Genomic DNA, 16,986 nt, shown 5'->3' on the forward strand with positions numbered 1-16,986 from the left:
CAGAATTTTAATCAGTGCATCCCAGTAGGTGCAATAATTTTGGCATGGACAGATTTGTTTCCTGTGCCTCAGGTCACTCCAGAAACACAGCTATTGGGCTTTCTCTATTTGGGACCAGCCAGCTATGGCCCTAACCCTTCCTGGAGTGGCTTGCCATCAAGAGGTGCTGCTCTGGGGCATAAGTCACCACCATCAATCCTTCTGAAACATATGGCTTAAAAAAAATCACACTCTGGCTTTAAATTTGGCATCAGCACCCAGCCATATTATAATCACACCAGCCAGATTTTTAATTAAGGCCTCAGGCTCCAAATAATTTGGGCGACAGATTGATAACAAAATAAGAAAGCGTTATTGTCAAATGACATTTGATTGATGGGCTTGGACCTCTGAAGAGGATTATCTTGAGACCCTTAACAATATATGCAACTGAGTTGTTAAATCTTTATGAGCCTCAATTTCATGACCTGTTAAACAGGTAGAATAATATTTAGCTCATAAGGATGTTATGACGATGAAAGGAAATGGTGCAAATAAAGAGACAGTCACAATACTTGGTCCAGGAAAAGCTTTTAGAAGTGTCATTAATAATTAACTATGAATAATCCTTCCCACATAGTGTTGCAATGATCCATTTAAAATGTCTCTCTTAATAACAAGGGCAAGGTGTGATTTGTTTTTGTGCATTATTTTGTGAATAAATGAAAGAGAGCAATCCCAGCTGGTAAAGAAGAAGATGGGGGAAGGGAGAGGCGGGGTCAGGAGGAGCGTCTTTGAGCTCGTGAATGACAAGGCTAACTCTCCGTACGATGACTTTTCTATTTCCCTGAATATCTTCTGGTTATGTTCTCAGAAGCCACCACCTCTCTCCTCTCTACAGGACCCTGACAGAATCTTAAGCATCATGAAGTGACAACTTCACAACCCTAGCACGTTGACAAACAAAAATCAGCTGTCAATGACACAGAAGAGTGTTTGTCCCCCTCCTACCTCGTTCTCATTCTTCAACCAGCAAACCACCTCTCCAAATAGAGGCCGACCTAGGCCGGGCGTACTCTCTGGGAACTCAGCGAGTTAACAGCAGGGTGCCTTAGGGGTACATAGTCTACCACCTAGGGAGAACAGAACAAGGAGGACAGCCAGCTTTTAAAACTCTGCTCTTAACACAAAAAAAAGAAAACAATAGGCTTTATTATGAACTTCCTAAGCACAAGAACCAGGTTTTGCAATCACTCAAGGTACCTAATATAGTGGCCCTTTAGTCTAATTTATCAATTATGTTCGTTTATAGTGAGCCTTTTTGTGTCATGTTTAAGAAATCTTTGCCTCCTCTGAGGTCAAAAAGGTGGTTTCCTATGTTTTCTTCAAAGCTTTATTGCTTTACCTTTCACATTTAGATGGATTTAAAAATCCATCTGGATTTTTTTTTGTATGGTGTGAGGTAATTTTTCACATGAACATACAATTGATCCAGCAGGTTTATTGAAAAGACGGGTCAGGCGCACTGGCTCATGCCTGTAATTCCAGCATTTTGGGAGGCCAAGGCTGGAGGATTGCTTGAGGCCAGGAGTTCAAAACCAGCCTGATCAACATAGCAAGACCCCATCGCTAGAGAAAAAAAAGTTAAAAATTATTCAGGCATGGTGGCACACACCTGTAGTCCCAGCTACTTGGGAAGCTAAGGTAGAGGATCTCTTGAGCCCAAGAGATTGAGGCTGCCATGAGCTATGATCGCGCCACTGCACTACAGCCTGGGCGACAGAGCAAGATCCTGTCTCAAAAAAAATGACCACCTTGTGCCCACTGCACTATCACCTTTGCATAAATCAAGTGACCATATGGGTGTAGGCCTGTTTTCTCTGCAATTAATTCTGTCATTGTAATTACCAGCTTAAAAATTACTACCTAGACTACTACTTGGTTCATCTTTACGCAACAGGTATTTAGGCCAGGCATGGTAACTCACAGTTGTCATCCTAGCACTTTGGGAAGCCTAGGTGCGAGGACTGCTTGAGGCCAGGAATTCGAGACAAGCCTGGCCACATAGCAAGATACCATCTCTATATATCAAAATAATATTTTTTAGAAAACAAGTATTTAACACCAATGGTACGGTTTATTTAGAAAAGGCAGGGTAAGTGCTTGATTCTTTCCCTTCATTTACTAGTTTTAGAAATAGAGTTGGCTTGCCCACATCCTCTAAAACTGATCGCATGAATTTAGGCATTATTATGAATTCATATAATTAAACATAATCAATGTGTTTCCATCAATTGCAGTTATGACCCTTATTGATGTTCAAAATGTTCTATCTTTGGGAATCTCTTCTTGTTGGCTCTGTCTCATTTTGACATGACCTTACTGTTTGCTTTTCACCTCTGGTGTGTTTGCAGCAATAAATAATGAACAGATAGAAAGTCTTTGGTCAGATAACAATCCTTCAAGTTTGACTGATGGCTCTGTAGAGGTCAGTATGAGCAGCCACTTGGGCGACAGCTATGTTCAGGGGCAGGGAGACCCAGATCCCAAGAGTAACTCCCTCACCCAGAATGGGACCACCTCGGGGGTGATATGAAAAGGCCAAGCGACCAGGTGCAGTGGTTCATACCTGTAATCCTAATATGTTGGGAAGCTGAGATGGGCAGATCACTTGAGGTCAGGAGTTCGAGGCTGGCCTGGCCAATATGGCGAAATCCCGTCTACTAAAAATACAAAAATTAGTCGGATGTGGTGGCAGTGCCTGTAATCCCAACTATTCATGAGGTTGAGGTTCTGCTTTAATCTGAGAAGCAGAGTTTGCAGCGAGCCAAGGTAGCACCACTACACTCTAGCTTGGCAACAAAGTGAAACTCCACCTCAAAAAAAAAAAGGAAAGGCCAAGCACTCCGATCAGGAAGAAAATGGGGTGCCAGTGGGAAGAGATACTGAAGTAATAACAGTAATAATAATATTTATGAAAACTCACTGTGTGCCAGAAGCTAGTCTAAGCTCTTTGAAAGTACTAACTTATTTAATCTTCACAATGATCATGGGGGTGAGTATAATCCACATATAGCATAAATGGTATTATCTCCTGTTTTGCAGACAAGGAGACTGAAGCACAGAGAGGTTAAATAACTTGCCCAAGGCCACACAGCCACTAAGGGATGGAGTCAGGAATCAAACTCAGGCACTTCCCCAGCCTGAATGGAAGACAAGCTGTTTCTCCTTCATGGATTTGGTAAGGATGGCTATGGAGGAAGTTCTAGCACCTGATGGGAACCTGGACAATGCCATAAAATACTCAGCCAGCATTCCAGTGTGAATTTTAGTTTGAGCTGGCTTTGGTGTGTTCAACATAAGGTTAGCCACGGCTACCACTTCATTCCCCTCCCCTTCATTCCCTCCCTCTCTGTGCCCACAGCCTCAATGCCCAGCCCTGCCTCTGCCTTCACTGGAAACTTTCTCTGCTTCTTCCCCGGCATCCCTGAGAAATTCACTTCTCAGCCAAGGTGGTAATATTACAAATAAAAGTTTAAAATAGTGCAAATAAAACTATCTATTGGATGATTACTAGATGCTAGGTTGCAAATGTTCTCAATTATCCTTATTTTATAGAGGCAGAAGCTGAACGGTTAAGGGTTTTGTTCAAGATCACAAAGCTAGTGAATGCTGGGCCAGGATCCTCTGTGGATAAACGTCTCACTCCCAAGGCCTGCCTGTGCCTCACTCCTGAACCACCACTGCCCTCTGCTGGGCTCATGACAGCACTGCCTCACTATGCTGGGTACATCTTACCTAGGCCTCTACAACAGCGGCCCCAGGTGGTTCCATCACAACAGGGAAGGGACAGCCAGGAAGGAAGCAGGGAGGGTATTTCTTGTTCTCAAAGCTCCTGCAGAGTTCAAGTTGCACCAGTCAAAAACATACGTATTGCTGGGCGTGGTGACTCACACCTGTAATCCCAGCACTTTGGAAGGCTGAGGCCGTTGGATCACCAAGGTCAGGAGTTCGAGACCAGCCTGACCAACATGCAAAAATGCAAAAAATTATCTAGGTGTGGTGGTGCCTCCCAGCACTTGGGAGGCTGAGGTAGGAGAATTACTTGAACCCGGGAGGCGGAGGTTGCAGTGAGCCGAGATCGCGCCATTGTACTCCAGCCTGGGCAACAAGAGCAAAACTCCATCTCAAAAAATATATACATATATATACACACACACATATTTTTTTTTCTTTGCTATGATGGATATTACTGGGATAATTGGTGAAATCTGAATAAGGCTATATAACAGTAAAGGGGCATAATGTCTACAACTTTCAAATAACTCAGGAAAAAAGTGTGTGTGGAGAGATAATACAAACAAATGTGGCAAAATGTTAACATTTGGAAAATTTGGGTGAAGGTTGTAGGAAATTTTTTATACTATTCTTACCACTTTTCTGTAAGTCTAAAACTATTCAAAATACAAAGTTAAATAATTGCAACTTCAGGAAGCCACCAACCCCAGCTCCCCAGATTCAGGAGGTTCTCTGGTAACTGACAGATTACCAGAGGGCCCCCTCCTGGCCCTGCTTCCTAACAAACAGCATGGTAGACAGGGAATCTAGGGGTCCATGAGACTACAGCAGGGAAGAAGCTCACTCTTGGGCGTGGCTACGGGAGTCTCCAATGCCCACAGGATCCCATGCATGCCCCCTCCAACACACACACTGGTGCACAACCACAGGCAGTGACTTGGGACCCCCAAAAAGGATAAGCTTGTGGGTATGCAGAACTGGGCAGCATAGTGAAGGGAATGGGAGGCATTTCTCATGAGGAAGAGTAAAAAGAACAAGATGGAGAACTTGGGAAGAGAAGGCTGGGCAGCAAAGGGAAGGGCGGGAGGCACTTAAGAATCACCGTAAGCCAGGTGTGGGGGCTCATGCCTGTAATCCCAGCACTTTGGGAGGCCGAGGCAGGCAGATCATGAGGTCAAGAGATAGAGACCATCCTAGCCAACATGGTGAAACCCTGTCTCTACTAAAAATACAAAAATTAGCTGGGTGTGGTGGTGCACACCTGTAGTCCCAGCTACTTGGGAGGCTGAGACAGAAAAATCACTTCAACCCAGAAGGCAGAGGTTGCAGTGAGCCAAGATTGTGCCATTGCACTCCAGCCTGGAAACAGAGCATAACTCCGTCTCAAATAATAATACTTGTAGACATGTGTCATGCAAAAGAGGAAGAAGATTCAGTCTATTCAGAGGTGTAAGAAGACAAGAGGCTGGGCGAGGTGGCTCACACCTGTAATCCTAGCACTATGGGAGGCCCTGGCAGGTGGATCATCTGAGGTCAGAGAGTTCACGATCAGCCTGGTCAACATGGTGAAACACCATCTCTACTAAAAAATACAAAAAATTATCCAGGCGTGGTGGTGGGCACCTGTAATCCCAGCTACTCGGGAGGCTGAGGCAGGAGAATTGCTTGAACCAGGGAGGCAGAGGCTGCAGTGAGCCAAGATCGCGCCACTGCACTATACCCTGGGTCACAGAGCAAGACTCTGTCTCAAAAAGAAAAAGAAAAGACAGAAGAAGTCCTAGGCAGAGGCACTGGGAGGCACACACCCAGGCCTCTAGAATTCTGGCCCCAGGGGGAAATTAATAGCTGCTTCTGCTGTCAGGTGGGAGTGGGGCCACCTGAAGGCAAGTCTACCTAGGTCTTTCCCCAGGTCTTAAGGCTGGATTGTCTTATTGAAGGGAAGGGAGTAGCCCTAGCTGAAAAGAAGTAGATCCCCAAGTCCAAAACAATAGAGAGGCTCATCTCCAGACCTCAGCTCCTCTCTGTGGATGACTTTATCCAGTCTCCTGGCTCCTGGTGTAGAATAACATCCACACCCTGATTACTCTCAAATTTCTATTTCCATCTCAGACTACTCCCCAGCACTGGACATCCCTCTGCGGGCATTTCACAGCCATCTCAAACTGAACGTGTCCAAACTCCTCTCTAATCCACGTCCCACCTACACCTGTCCTCCCACAGCTGTCCACAGTTCAGAAATGGCAGTGCCATCCTTCCAGCTGCCCAAGCCAACTTCACAGCCATCCTTGACTCTCCTCTTCATCCCTCTCCTCCATACCTAATCCTTCTGCAGATTCTGACAATCTGACCATTTCTCACCACCGCACCACCGCCACATGCTCCACTGAGCCATGTGTGTGTGTGTGTGTGTGCGTGTGTGTGTGTATCTGTCTCTCACTTCTGAATTGCTGCTGTTTCCTCCTCTCTGATCTCGCTGCTTTCACCCTTGCCCCCCTGCGTCTGTTCTCAACATAGCAGCCCTTTGCAAACAAACACTTCGAGTCACTCCTAGGCTCTGAACTCCCAACCCTTCTCATCTTGTTCAGAGTAAAAGCCAATGGCCTTGGCCTTGTGTAATTACTCATGATCCTTGGGACCCCTGGGTTTCCCGCCGGTGCTCCTCCCCCCTCCCCTGCTCCATCCCTGCAACTCCTCCATCGCACAGCTGTCTTCACACTTCCCCAGACACCCAAACAGCTACCTCCCCCACAGCCTCCAGGTGTGCCCATTTGCCCACCACCACCTCTGCAGTGAGGCCTTCCCTGTGCACCCTATTTAATATGGCAACCTCTCCCCACCAACCTTCCCTCTTCCCCTCTCCGGGCTACATTTTTATCTATTTAACATGTTTTCTCAGGTTTGTCGTTCTTCCCTAAGATGAGCTCCTTGAAACAAGGACTTTTTGTTGCAATGTCTGGAAAGGGCCTACCCTAGAGCAGGCACTCCATAAGTGCTGGCTGAATACACAGAAATCATCAAGGCTGGCCGGGCACCGTGGCTCATGCTTGTAACCCCAGCACTTTGGGAGGCTAAGGCGGGTGGATCACCTGGGATCAGGAGTTTGAGATCAGCCTGGCCAATATGGCAAAATCCTGTCTCTACTAAAAACACAAAAAAATTAGTGAGGTGTGGTCGCATGTGCCTGTATTCCCAGCTACTTGGGAGGCTGAGGCAGGAGAATCGCTTGAATCTGGCAGGCAGAGGTTGCAGTGAGCCGAGATCGTACCACTGCACTCCAGCCTGGGCAAGAGAAGGACTCTCAAAAAAAAAGAAAAGAAAGACAAGAGGAGAGAGGGGAGAGGAGGGGAAAAGAAGAGAGGGGAAGGGAGAGGAAGAAAGGAGAGGGGAAGGGAAGGGAGGGGAGAGAAGGAGAGGGGAGATGGAAGGGGAACCATCAAGGCCAGTGTTCGTGGGCTCTGGGTATGGAGGGACACCAGATGCAGGCAACTACACAGGTGCCCTGATGCCACCGACCAAGGCCCTATGAACTTCACAGTCCTGGACAACAGAGCCTTCAGCAGATGGAGTCGAGCGCAGGGACCCTCACCACTTCTCCAGCACCACGTGAGCCCTCAGCTCCTGGCGCAACAAAAGGGAGCAAGGCAGCCAGGGAAAACGACTCATGTTGGGTTTCTCAGCAACCCTGGAAACTGGTGGCTTGGAGTCAGATTTTGTGGGGTTTAGGAAAGTAAATGAATGCGGTGGGTTCTTTGGTTTTTATGGGGTTTTTTGCATCTGGAATGTTGGCGAGCAATTCATTGTGGAAGTTCCAGGGGTAGTAGGTTTTCTGTGGGCAAAAACAGCAGACACCCCTGTCCAAAAGGTAGATAATCTACAGGTCCCACTGGCCTCAGACATTTGCCCTGGTAAGGCTGGCCCATTGGCTCCCAGGAGTTCAGACTCTCCCACAAAAATAGAAGGTCCTGGAGCAGAAGGCACACAGTAAGTGAGGAGACAACATAAGGCCTCCCCGAGGAAGTGCTGTTAATGGTGAGAACTGCAAAAATAGAGGAGTTAGGCAGGCTGAGGAGGAACTGGGGAAAGGAAAAAAACTGGGCAGAGGAAAGAGCACACGCCAAGGCCAGGGACAGGCTCACACCTGGAACAAGAAAGGACATGCGGCAGGTGTGGCTGTGAGGGCAGGGCCTGAACATGTGTGTCGGGCACTGGCCAGCTCACTGATGGCCCCAGAAGCCTCGTTACCAAGTCTGAACTTTAACCTCAGGCACCAAAAAGTTCCAAACAGAGAGAGCTCATCCCAGCTATTATGTAAGAAATGGATTAGAGGGGGCCAAGCATGGTGATTCACACCTGTAATCCCAGCACTTTGGGAGGATGAGGCAGGCGGATCACCTGAGCTTGGGAGTACAAGACGACCAGCCTGATCAACATGGAGAAACCCCATCTCTGCTAAAAATACAAAATTAGCCAGGCATGGTGGCGCACGCCTGTGATCCCAGCTACTCAGGAGGCTGAGGCAGAAGAATCGCTTGGACCCAGGAAGCAGAGTTTGCAGTGAGCCAAAATAGTGCCATGGCACTCTAGCCTGGGCAACAAAAGCGAAACTCAGTCTCAAAAAAAAAGGATTAGCAGAGGTGGCCAGGCTGCAGGGAGAGGGCTGGAGGCTGCCCTAGAAATCCTGGCAGGAGATGGGGCCTGGCCCAGAAGGCTGCAGTAAGGATGACTCCGAGGATGTTTGGAACGCAGAACGGGCAGGCCTGGGCAGCTGATGAGATCACTCCAGTTACTGGCTTGTGTGACAGACACATGGGTAGTCAAAGAACGCTGACTCAGGGCAGGGGTAGGAAGGGCATAGGTTTGGGTTTTGTCACGCAGTCTGTATGAGAGGCCTCATAGGCAGCTGGACTCAGGCCCACGTGGGCTAGAGTCATGGACTTGGGAACTGCTGAAGTGAGTGTGGTGATTAGAGCCCTGGGAGTAGGTGGGAACACTCAGGGAGGAGAATTCAGTGAAGGAATGAGAGCCTCAGGAAGAATGCCACCACCAAGGGATGGCCCAGAGGAGAGACACCCAGAAAGAAGACTGAGGAGGAGCAACCAAGGGCAGAGGAAAGCCAGGAGGGCAGGATGCAAAGGCCAAGGACAGAGGGAGTCTCTAGAAGCAGCGGGTGGTCAGTAGCATCCTGGGAAGTAACGCTGGCTCCACATATGTGACCAGACGTCCACACCCTTGGCCTTCCGACACCCCCCACCATCAAAGACCACACATGATCTAGAATTTAATATATGTTTATTTGTGTAGTAGGAACATTCAGGTATATAAATAAGGTAAATGCTTTCCAATGTACAGTATATCATGTCCTTACATTGTGTGGAAAAAGAAGCTACACGTATTGTTCAACACAGATCACGAGTGCACAGAGGGAGATCAGCTGCATTTAGTGAAACGCCAAGTTGGGGAAATGGCACAGCAGTAGCGCACAGGCACACACCTATCTGGGGAGGCTGTGGGGACTGTCACGTGAACTCTGCACACCGAGAGCTGCTTCAAGGTCGCCCGTGTCTGAGTGCAGGAAAAGTGAATATCAACACCCAGGTTATCAGGGTTAGACAACTGAATTCCACCATGTCCATCCACTTTACAAAAGGGCAGGGGGCACCACAGAGAAACTGACCAGAAATGCTCTGCCCTGTCACAGAGGAGACAGGGCCAGGGCAGACACAAGGCTGACCTCTGGGAGGCACAGACACTGGCAGTGATGGGTCCCATGGGACGCCTGGCACTCCCAGCAGACAGCTCCCCTAAGGAGGTGGGGAGGCCATTTCTGTGTCTGGGAACTTTCTAGTTAAACAAATCCTCAGAGTGGAGAGAATTAAGAAGGATGTCCACAGCTGTGCATAACTCAACCAAAAAACACCAAGGTTCCCGTGATCCTTCAACAGAGGGGCTTGCCATCTGATCTCACCCTCCTGTTTTAGGTGTTAAACATCAATAAAAATTAAAACTTGGTGTCAGCATCAACTCTAGAAGATAACCCATGGCTTCAAATCTCCCTGGACAGGTTCTCTGAGCCCAGATTTCTGGTCCCCAACTCACATGACATCCAGGGTCAGCGAGCATTCAGCTGGCCCCTGTTGAAAGACTCTGCCCTCCACTGTGGGACTCCTGGCCCCTCCCTGGCCCCCGTGTTCCTCCTGCTGCTGCCCCTATGAGTCCTCCAGCTGGATAACAATAAACCAAACCACTGTCTCCTAGTCCCTGCCTTGTTCTCCTGACTCCTAGTCCTTTGATTTCATTGGCTCCTGATGTCTGTTCAACTCTTCCCCTTTGCAATCAGCCCCTACCACCCAGCCAGCATGGCGTAAGACAGAAAAACAGGGTTTACTAAAGGCCGGAGCCCTGTGCATGGAGGATTTAAAAGAAACAGCACACAAAGGACACTCATAAAAAACATGTATGCACATCCTGCCTGCTAGAAAACATTCTTAACCCCTTTTCTACTCTGGTGTTCCTTTAAGAAAAGCCAGCATAAAAAGTACAAGAACCTAACGCAGGTGAAAAAGAGGCATCCAAACGGCGAGGACAGAGAAGGCTATGTGGATATTATCAGCAAACAGTTTCACTAGACAGAATCACCAGGTGGCTAACCCCACCAAGTGCTTTATGCAGGGAAGTCCTCTGGGGGCTGCAAAGGGCTAGGCTCTGCCCAATGTCCGGGAGACGACTGCAAGAGCTTTCTCTGCTTGATTTCCAGAGGGCCCTTACCCCCAAGAGTGAAGGTTGTCTATGGATACAAGGCTGCCTGGGTCCATTCAACAGCACAATGAGGGAGGAAGGGCCAGGCCAGGCAAACACAAACCCAGAAAGGAGAGAGGGCTCCGGGGCAAGCCTGGGATTGGCCCATCATAGCAGCTGCTTCCTAGAACCCCCTAACCATCTTCTCCTGGTTCATGGTATTATCATTACTTCATTAATTCACTGAAGCAGAGAGACCATTATTTCCATATATTAATAGCAATGTGCTCTTGGGTCCCACTAATACCCAGGAAATAATCCACAGTCAAACCAGTAGTTCAAAGTTATTATTCAATTAACTAGAATTCCATGGATCCTGTTAGCCAACACCATTCCTTCAAAGTGAAGTGGCCTCCCCTTACACACACACATGCCACAACTCCCCATCCCCCTTCAGAAAACTAAGTTAAAAAAAACTCTTCAGGCCAGGCATGGTGGCTCATGCCTGTAATCCTAGCAATTTGGGACGCCGAGATGGGTGGATCACCTGAGGTCAGGAGTTCAAGACCAGCCTGGCCATCATGGTGAAACCCCATCTTAAAAAAAAAAAAAGAAAGAAAGAAAGAAAGAAACTCTTCATTCAGTCTTGTGCCTCTTCTCCCTTCATTTATGAGTCACCCATCTGAGTCTTTGCTAACATAAAATGTGGGAGAAATACCTCACATCATGTGTCCTCAATGGGTCACCCACTTCTATCTGTTACTACTTTTAAGAAGGAAACATGAAGCTCCAGATTGGCTGAGTCATAAGGATGTGGGCAGAGCTTCTAGGCTTTTAGTCTACATAATCCCCTACAAAGCAGGTTTCTGTTGTCCCCACTCTTCTTGGCCCCTGATAACATCCACCCATATAGGGAACTGCTGCAGGTTCCTGAGCTATGTGCACAGAACACAGCCCTTGGCCAGAGGGGGAAGTGGGGTCCACAGCAAGTCACAGACAGGCCCTCCTTGCCCAGAGGGGAGGCACCACCAGGCAGAAAAAGACGGCCTCCTTCCCACAAGCAGTCCAGACCATGGGCAGAGGAGGTGAGCTGGAGTCTCAGGCCAGCCATTCCCACTAAGAACAGAACTTCTGCACACCCTCATGTCCTCTTGCATCTTGTTAGGCTGGCCTCCTAAAGGTGTGTGAAGCACCAAGATGCTTCAGAGGATGTTAAGGCTGGCCTGCTTCTCTCAGAGGGACCCAGGCTGTGTGCAGGGTGGTGTAGTGCGGTGGCTGAGAATCCCATCTCTGGCATTGCACCAATGGAAGTCAAACTACCAGCTGAGCTCAACAAAAGTAACTACCATTTATTGAGCACTTACTATGTGCCCGGCACAGTGCTAAATGCTTACATGCATGATCTCATTATACCCTCACAACCACCCCGGGAAGAAGGTAATATTATCAGACCCAACTGACTTAAAGGTTGAAGCTTAGAGCAGCCTAGTAACCTGCCCGCACCTAGAGTGATTTGATCCCAAAGTCTGTCTTCTTAACCACTGCTCTCGGTCTCAGTCGTACTGCCTCAGTTTCCTCATCTATAAATGGGGATAATACCTAATTCAAAGGTTGTTTTCCAGATTAAAAGGGATAATGTATGTAAACCCTTGGCACTATGCCAAGCACATATTAAGCACTATACTGTTGCTATCCTTATTAATAAACACACTGATATCTCATTGGCTCATGAATAAGAAGAGAAGGTGCCTCAGTAGGTAGGCATTTGATGGAGAAAGGAAGGGGAGGGTTGGGAAGAGGACAGGGTCTTTAAACAGCCAACAAATTCAAAACCCACTGGCCACAAAACCCTAGACTTCACATATTCTGCCCTTCTATTCTCATAAACCATCTACATGTCCTGAAAGCCCCAACACTTCAGCATCCAAAGGATAACCTCCTAAATTGCAACGTGTCCTGGGAAACATGGTCCCCATACAAACAGGTGACAGCTTTAATCAAGAAATAGCCCCAGGTGAGAACAGCCTCCATCCACCTGAGAGGCCACAGAAGGCCACTGCTGGTCAACCTGAAGAGTGGGGGCATGTTCAAATGGCAACAGCAGCCGGGACTCTTCTGAGAATAGGGCCCACCTTCTGCAGGGATGTGGATGAGAACAGTCCAGGCTCAAGAAAAGGTGGGCCAGGCAGAGCCCTGAGATAAGAATCCTTCATCACCACTTGGTTTAAACCCTAGAACCCCATGCAGGTTGTGGCACAAGACCCCCACCCAAGGAGAGAAACTGAGTCAGAAAATGAGAGTTGTTCATCTCTTTAAAAACTGGCTGCTGGGCAAACGTGTGAGGGTGATAAAGGGAAAAGGAACTTTGTTTTGACCAAGACAGGGAAGAATATGAGGCTCTGCCCAAGTATTAGCCACCATCTTCAGGAGCCCACAGTTTGGTCCACCTGCTCCTTGGAGCCCTGGGTTCCAAAACACAAGTGAGAATCCATCCGTAGCTTACTGTCTTGCAGTATGTCCACAAAAGTCACCTGGACATTCTCCCTACCCTGACCTCAGAAGAACAGGAACCTCGGTCCAAGTGAAATTGTCCACCTCCCAACTTCACCCTTTTCTTAGCACGTAATCAGAGTGCAAGAAAGGTGGGCCCAGGTGTGTTACTCTGGAAGACAAAAGACAACAGTGCCTAAGATATTACCAAAACAGGGAGAGGCTTTAGCAGTGACATACCACATTTAGTAGAATGATGAAAATCCACTTCCTTGGACATGCATCTAAGGCTGGCTTTGTAACTAACAAGGCCCCTGCTTCACAGTTTTCTGAGCAAGGACACTCCATCCCAAGTCATTTACACCCTTCCACTACCCAACTCTGTCAACAGTGGACACGGACTTGAGCCAGCCAAGGGCTCACTGACAGTGTGACGATCTCAACTCAAGGATCCATTCAAATAAGGCTCCAGTCAACTCAGCAACTAGCTCAGCCCCAAATCACAAGGTCTATGTAGTCCCCCTTAAAACATATTTTTGGGATTTTCTTGCATGATATAGGTCAAGTTACAGGATAAAAACCCAGTGGAAAAAAAATCTATAAAAATGGTTTCAAAGTCCACCTGTGTAAAGTCAAAAGTTATATCCCCCAATGAAAGAGACTAGTTTCAAAGCATGTGAAACTAGTTCTCATACATTATAGGGATGTATAATACTAAGAGTAATTACATTTTAAATGCAAAATACTGTAGCTACTAAAACTCCCAGAATACGAAATGAGCTAAGACGGTTTCACTTTCAGGGATAAATATAAACGGAACCTTTTTAAATATGAAAAGCAGTTAAGCAGCAGCATGCAAACACACAAAAGGCAAAGACTCAGTGTCCTGTAAGCAGTCATGAGCAGAGCTCCCAGGGGCTGGGGGGATGCCCATCAGCCCTTGTTCATCAACTCTTTATACTACCAGGTAGGAGCCAACAGCAGTTTAAGCTCCAACCTGGCTCAGGCCAGGCCTCCTGAGCTAGAGGAAAGCTGCAACACCTCAGTGTACTCACAACACACAAAAGCAAGCGGGGCTGGGAGACTCTCCAGATGTCCTGTGGGTAAAGCGCAGGATGGAGTGATTCCCGACTCCACCACACTATCCTGGGGAAGCGCCCTGCCTGGTAAGGTGCTCATGACTCACATCCAAGGTAAGAAGGCTGTTGTGAGAATGTAGGGATACAAGCTGGAAAGCAAAGCAAAAGTCTCTGAATGAGGACTATGCAATATTTATGAATACATAAACAAATGGGAAGCATAAAACTACAATGAAAGTAATAAGCAGGGCATTCACAATGGAGGGCACACAGTTGCAGTCACATTTTATTTCCAACCAAAAAAAAAAAAAATGGGTCTACAGCAAGTGATGCCATTCATTAAGATCTGAATGTATATACATAAAAATAGTTTCTTGAATCTTGTCTGTGAATAGGCAAAATGTGCTATATATGGACACAAGGTGGCGACACTCTCCTAGCTACCTGATGAAAATTCCTCATCTCCAGAAAGCATGCAGGGGAAATCAGAAAATAAAACACAAGCTGACCCTCTGGCCTGCCTGCTAGCAGCTCTAGTGAGCACCCAGCTTTGGCTTCCTAGGTACCACCTTCTGCACCCCACCCCCTACCCAGTGACCACTTCCACAAAGGAACATGAGCCTTGCCTGGTATGCTCAGCTCCCTGATCCCAGAGGCAGCCCTATTCAAGAGCAGCTCTCTGCAGCCAGGGCCCCAGCTGAGACTCCCTCCTCTCAAGGAGCCCACCATATGCCCACAATTGGACAAAAGAGACAAATAAGGAGCCCTTTCGGTATCTAGTTTGGTGATCCAGGTTCGTTGTTCAATCTGAAAACTACAGTTTCATTATCGATCACCTTCACTGTTCAGGTGTGCTGCTGAGATACCTATTCACCTTGAGGATAAGCATGTAAGGGCCTGAAAGCACTACCCATTTGGGGGTGCCCAGGACCTCACTCAGTGAGCCTCTAGTGACATGAACTTGCTCAGCCAAAATCGCAAAAGAGTGGAATTGGGAGTAGCTCTGAAAAAGAGGCCCTTGAGAGTGATGCATCCCACCTGGGGTCACACAGTGAGTACTGAAATGAAACCCTGAAACCCCTTGCAATAATATATTTTGTTTTTAAGGAGCCTTGGACCTGAATAAGAAAAGCCACAAGGCTGAAATGGAAATACAAGTTCAGAGGAAAGAAGCTGCTTCAGCCCCGCACGCACGTGTGAGGTCACTCAGGGATATGTGAGCTGAAACATCCTGGGGCTCCATCCTCTCCTGGAGGCTCCAGAGACCTGGGCTGACTGTGTGCTTTCAGGAAGGTGATGAGGCTAATTTACAAACAAACCCACCACAAACCAGCACTAGACCAAGGTGCTGAAACAAGTAATTACACCCTCATTGGCAATGAAAACATCCATGGCACGGAATAATTTAATATATTTGGGCACCAAGTTCTCTCTCACGCACTCCATTGCTTGTTGGCCTGACAAAGAACTAATCTGTCTTCCCAAAGTCAATCTCACCCCTGAAATTAGGGAGGGGAAAAAAAAATCACAGTTTAAGCAAACAACAACAACAAAAGGTCCCCCAGTAAAATACAAACTACATTTAAATTGGTCACATTATATTAAAAGTATGCATTTAATCTTAAAAATAGTCAAGCCTCTAATCAGGTTAGCTTTTCCATAGTTTCAAGCAGGACTTTGTGGTTTCAGTGAAGAAGTCATGGTACAATTGAAATCACTGTAAGAAATAAGTGACTTTTAAAATAAACAGACACACACACTCCTCTAAAGAGTAATATATACATACACAGCAGCTACATGGGTGTTCAAGCAAAGGGTACATGAACGAGAAGCCCTCTGCTCCCTGCCCAATGGGAAAGTCCCCAGAAAGGATTCAGCAGCAGCAAGTCTACAGCACAAACGTGGATGGCATCATCCCTGAAAAGACACGGTTAGGTGGACTTGAGACACTGGAGCCTAGACATGTGGGAAAGGGCTCAGTTACAGTACATTCTACTGCATATACTTGAATTATTACAGTGTGTTTTTTTCTCCAGACTATTATAAATAATTTTTCGTGCTTTCTGAAAAAAATAAAAACTGAAACTTTCAGTCTGCGATGAAGGTGAAACCATCTTATAAAGCAGAGCTTAGTTACATTCTGCATGATTTTGGTGTGGATAGAAGGCTTATCTGGTTAGTAAGCCTTCGTTCCTCCGACCTACGGAAGGCAACTCTTCTGCAGCTCAAAGCAGGGATTTCTAGAAAAGACCAGGTGTACAAGACATCCAAGCTGTGCCTCCCCACACAGGAAGGGAAGCCCCCTGATTTGGTCAGACACAGATGAATGTCTGTGTCTGACTGAGCCCAGAAATAGTTCAATTGATGGGGGCTGGAACTACCACAAAAACATTCCTGACCTGGGCAACACTGTCTTCCAGATTATTGATACTTTTGTTTAAAAAAAAAAAAAAATGGTTTTACCCCGATGACCTCTTTCCAACTCAAAGCTGTAGTTTACTTACAACATAAATTCTAAACACATAGACTGTATATACAGATTTTTTGAACCCACAAATAAAAAACAACCTACAAAAAAAAAAAGACAGTGAGTTGAAGCCTTGTCATTGTCTAAGTCACACCAGCTGGGCTTGTCTTGGAGACCTGCCCCTGCTCAGTTCCGTTCCTGTTCTCCTGGCCCTGGGTGGCCCCTACTCATCCTCTGTGGCGGATGTCAGCATCCCCTTGTCGATCAGATGAGACTGCAGCGTGTTGAAGATGTGGAGCTGCTGATCTGGCCGTAAGGTCAGGAACTGCTGAATCAGTTTGCTTGGGTTAGGGCCTCTGGAACAGAATGTGAATAAACAGCACTGAGCTGGGGCCTGGAAGCTTCTAGGGCCTGATTATCCAAGTGGCTGCTCTGATC

General features: G+C 47.1%; 1 protein-coding gene across 2 annotated transcripts in view; it reads right to left on the minus strand.

The window, feature by feature from the left end:
* Positions 1-9,049: 9,049 nt before the first annotated feature.
* The window catches only part of CDS2 (CDP-diacylglycerol synthase 2), a 78,934-nt gene continuing 70,997 nt past the window's right edge, over positions 9,050-16,986 (minus strand). For both annotated transcript variants that reach the window (XM_017523997.2, XM_017523999.2), the window contains exon 13: positions 9,050-16,904. In XM_017523997.2, coding sequence (XP_017379486.1) covers positions 16,772-16,904 — 133 coding nt within the window. In that variant the 3' untranslated portion in view covers positions 9,050-16,771. The remainder of the gene's footprint in view (positions 16,905-16,986) is intronic.

The sequence above is a fragment of the Cebus imitator genome, unplaced genomic scaffold, assembly GCF_001604975.1.
Source record: "Cebus imitator isolate Cc_AM_T3 unplaced genomic scaffold, Cebus_imitator-1.0 Scaffold31, whole genome shotgun sequence".
In the NCBI taxonomy this organism is placed as follows: domain Eukaryota; kingdom Metazoa; phylum Chordata; class Mammalia; order Primates; family Cebidae; genus Cebus; species Cebus imitator.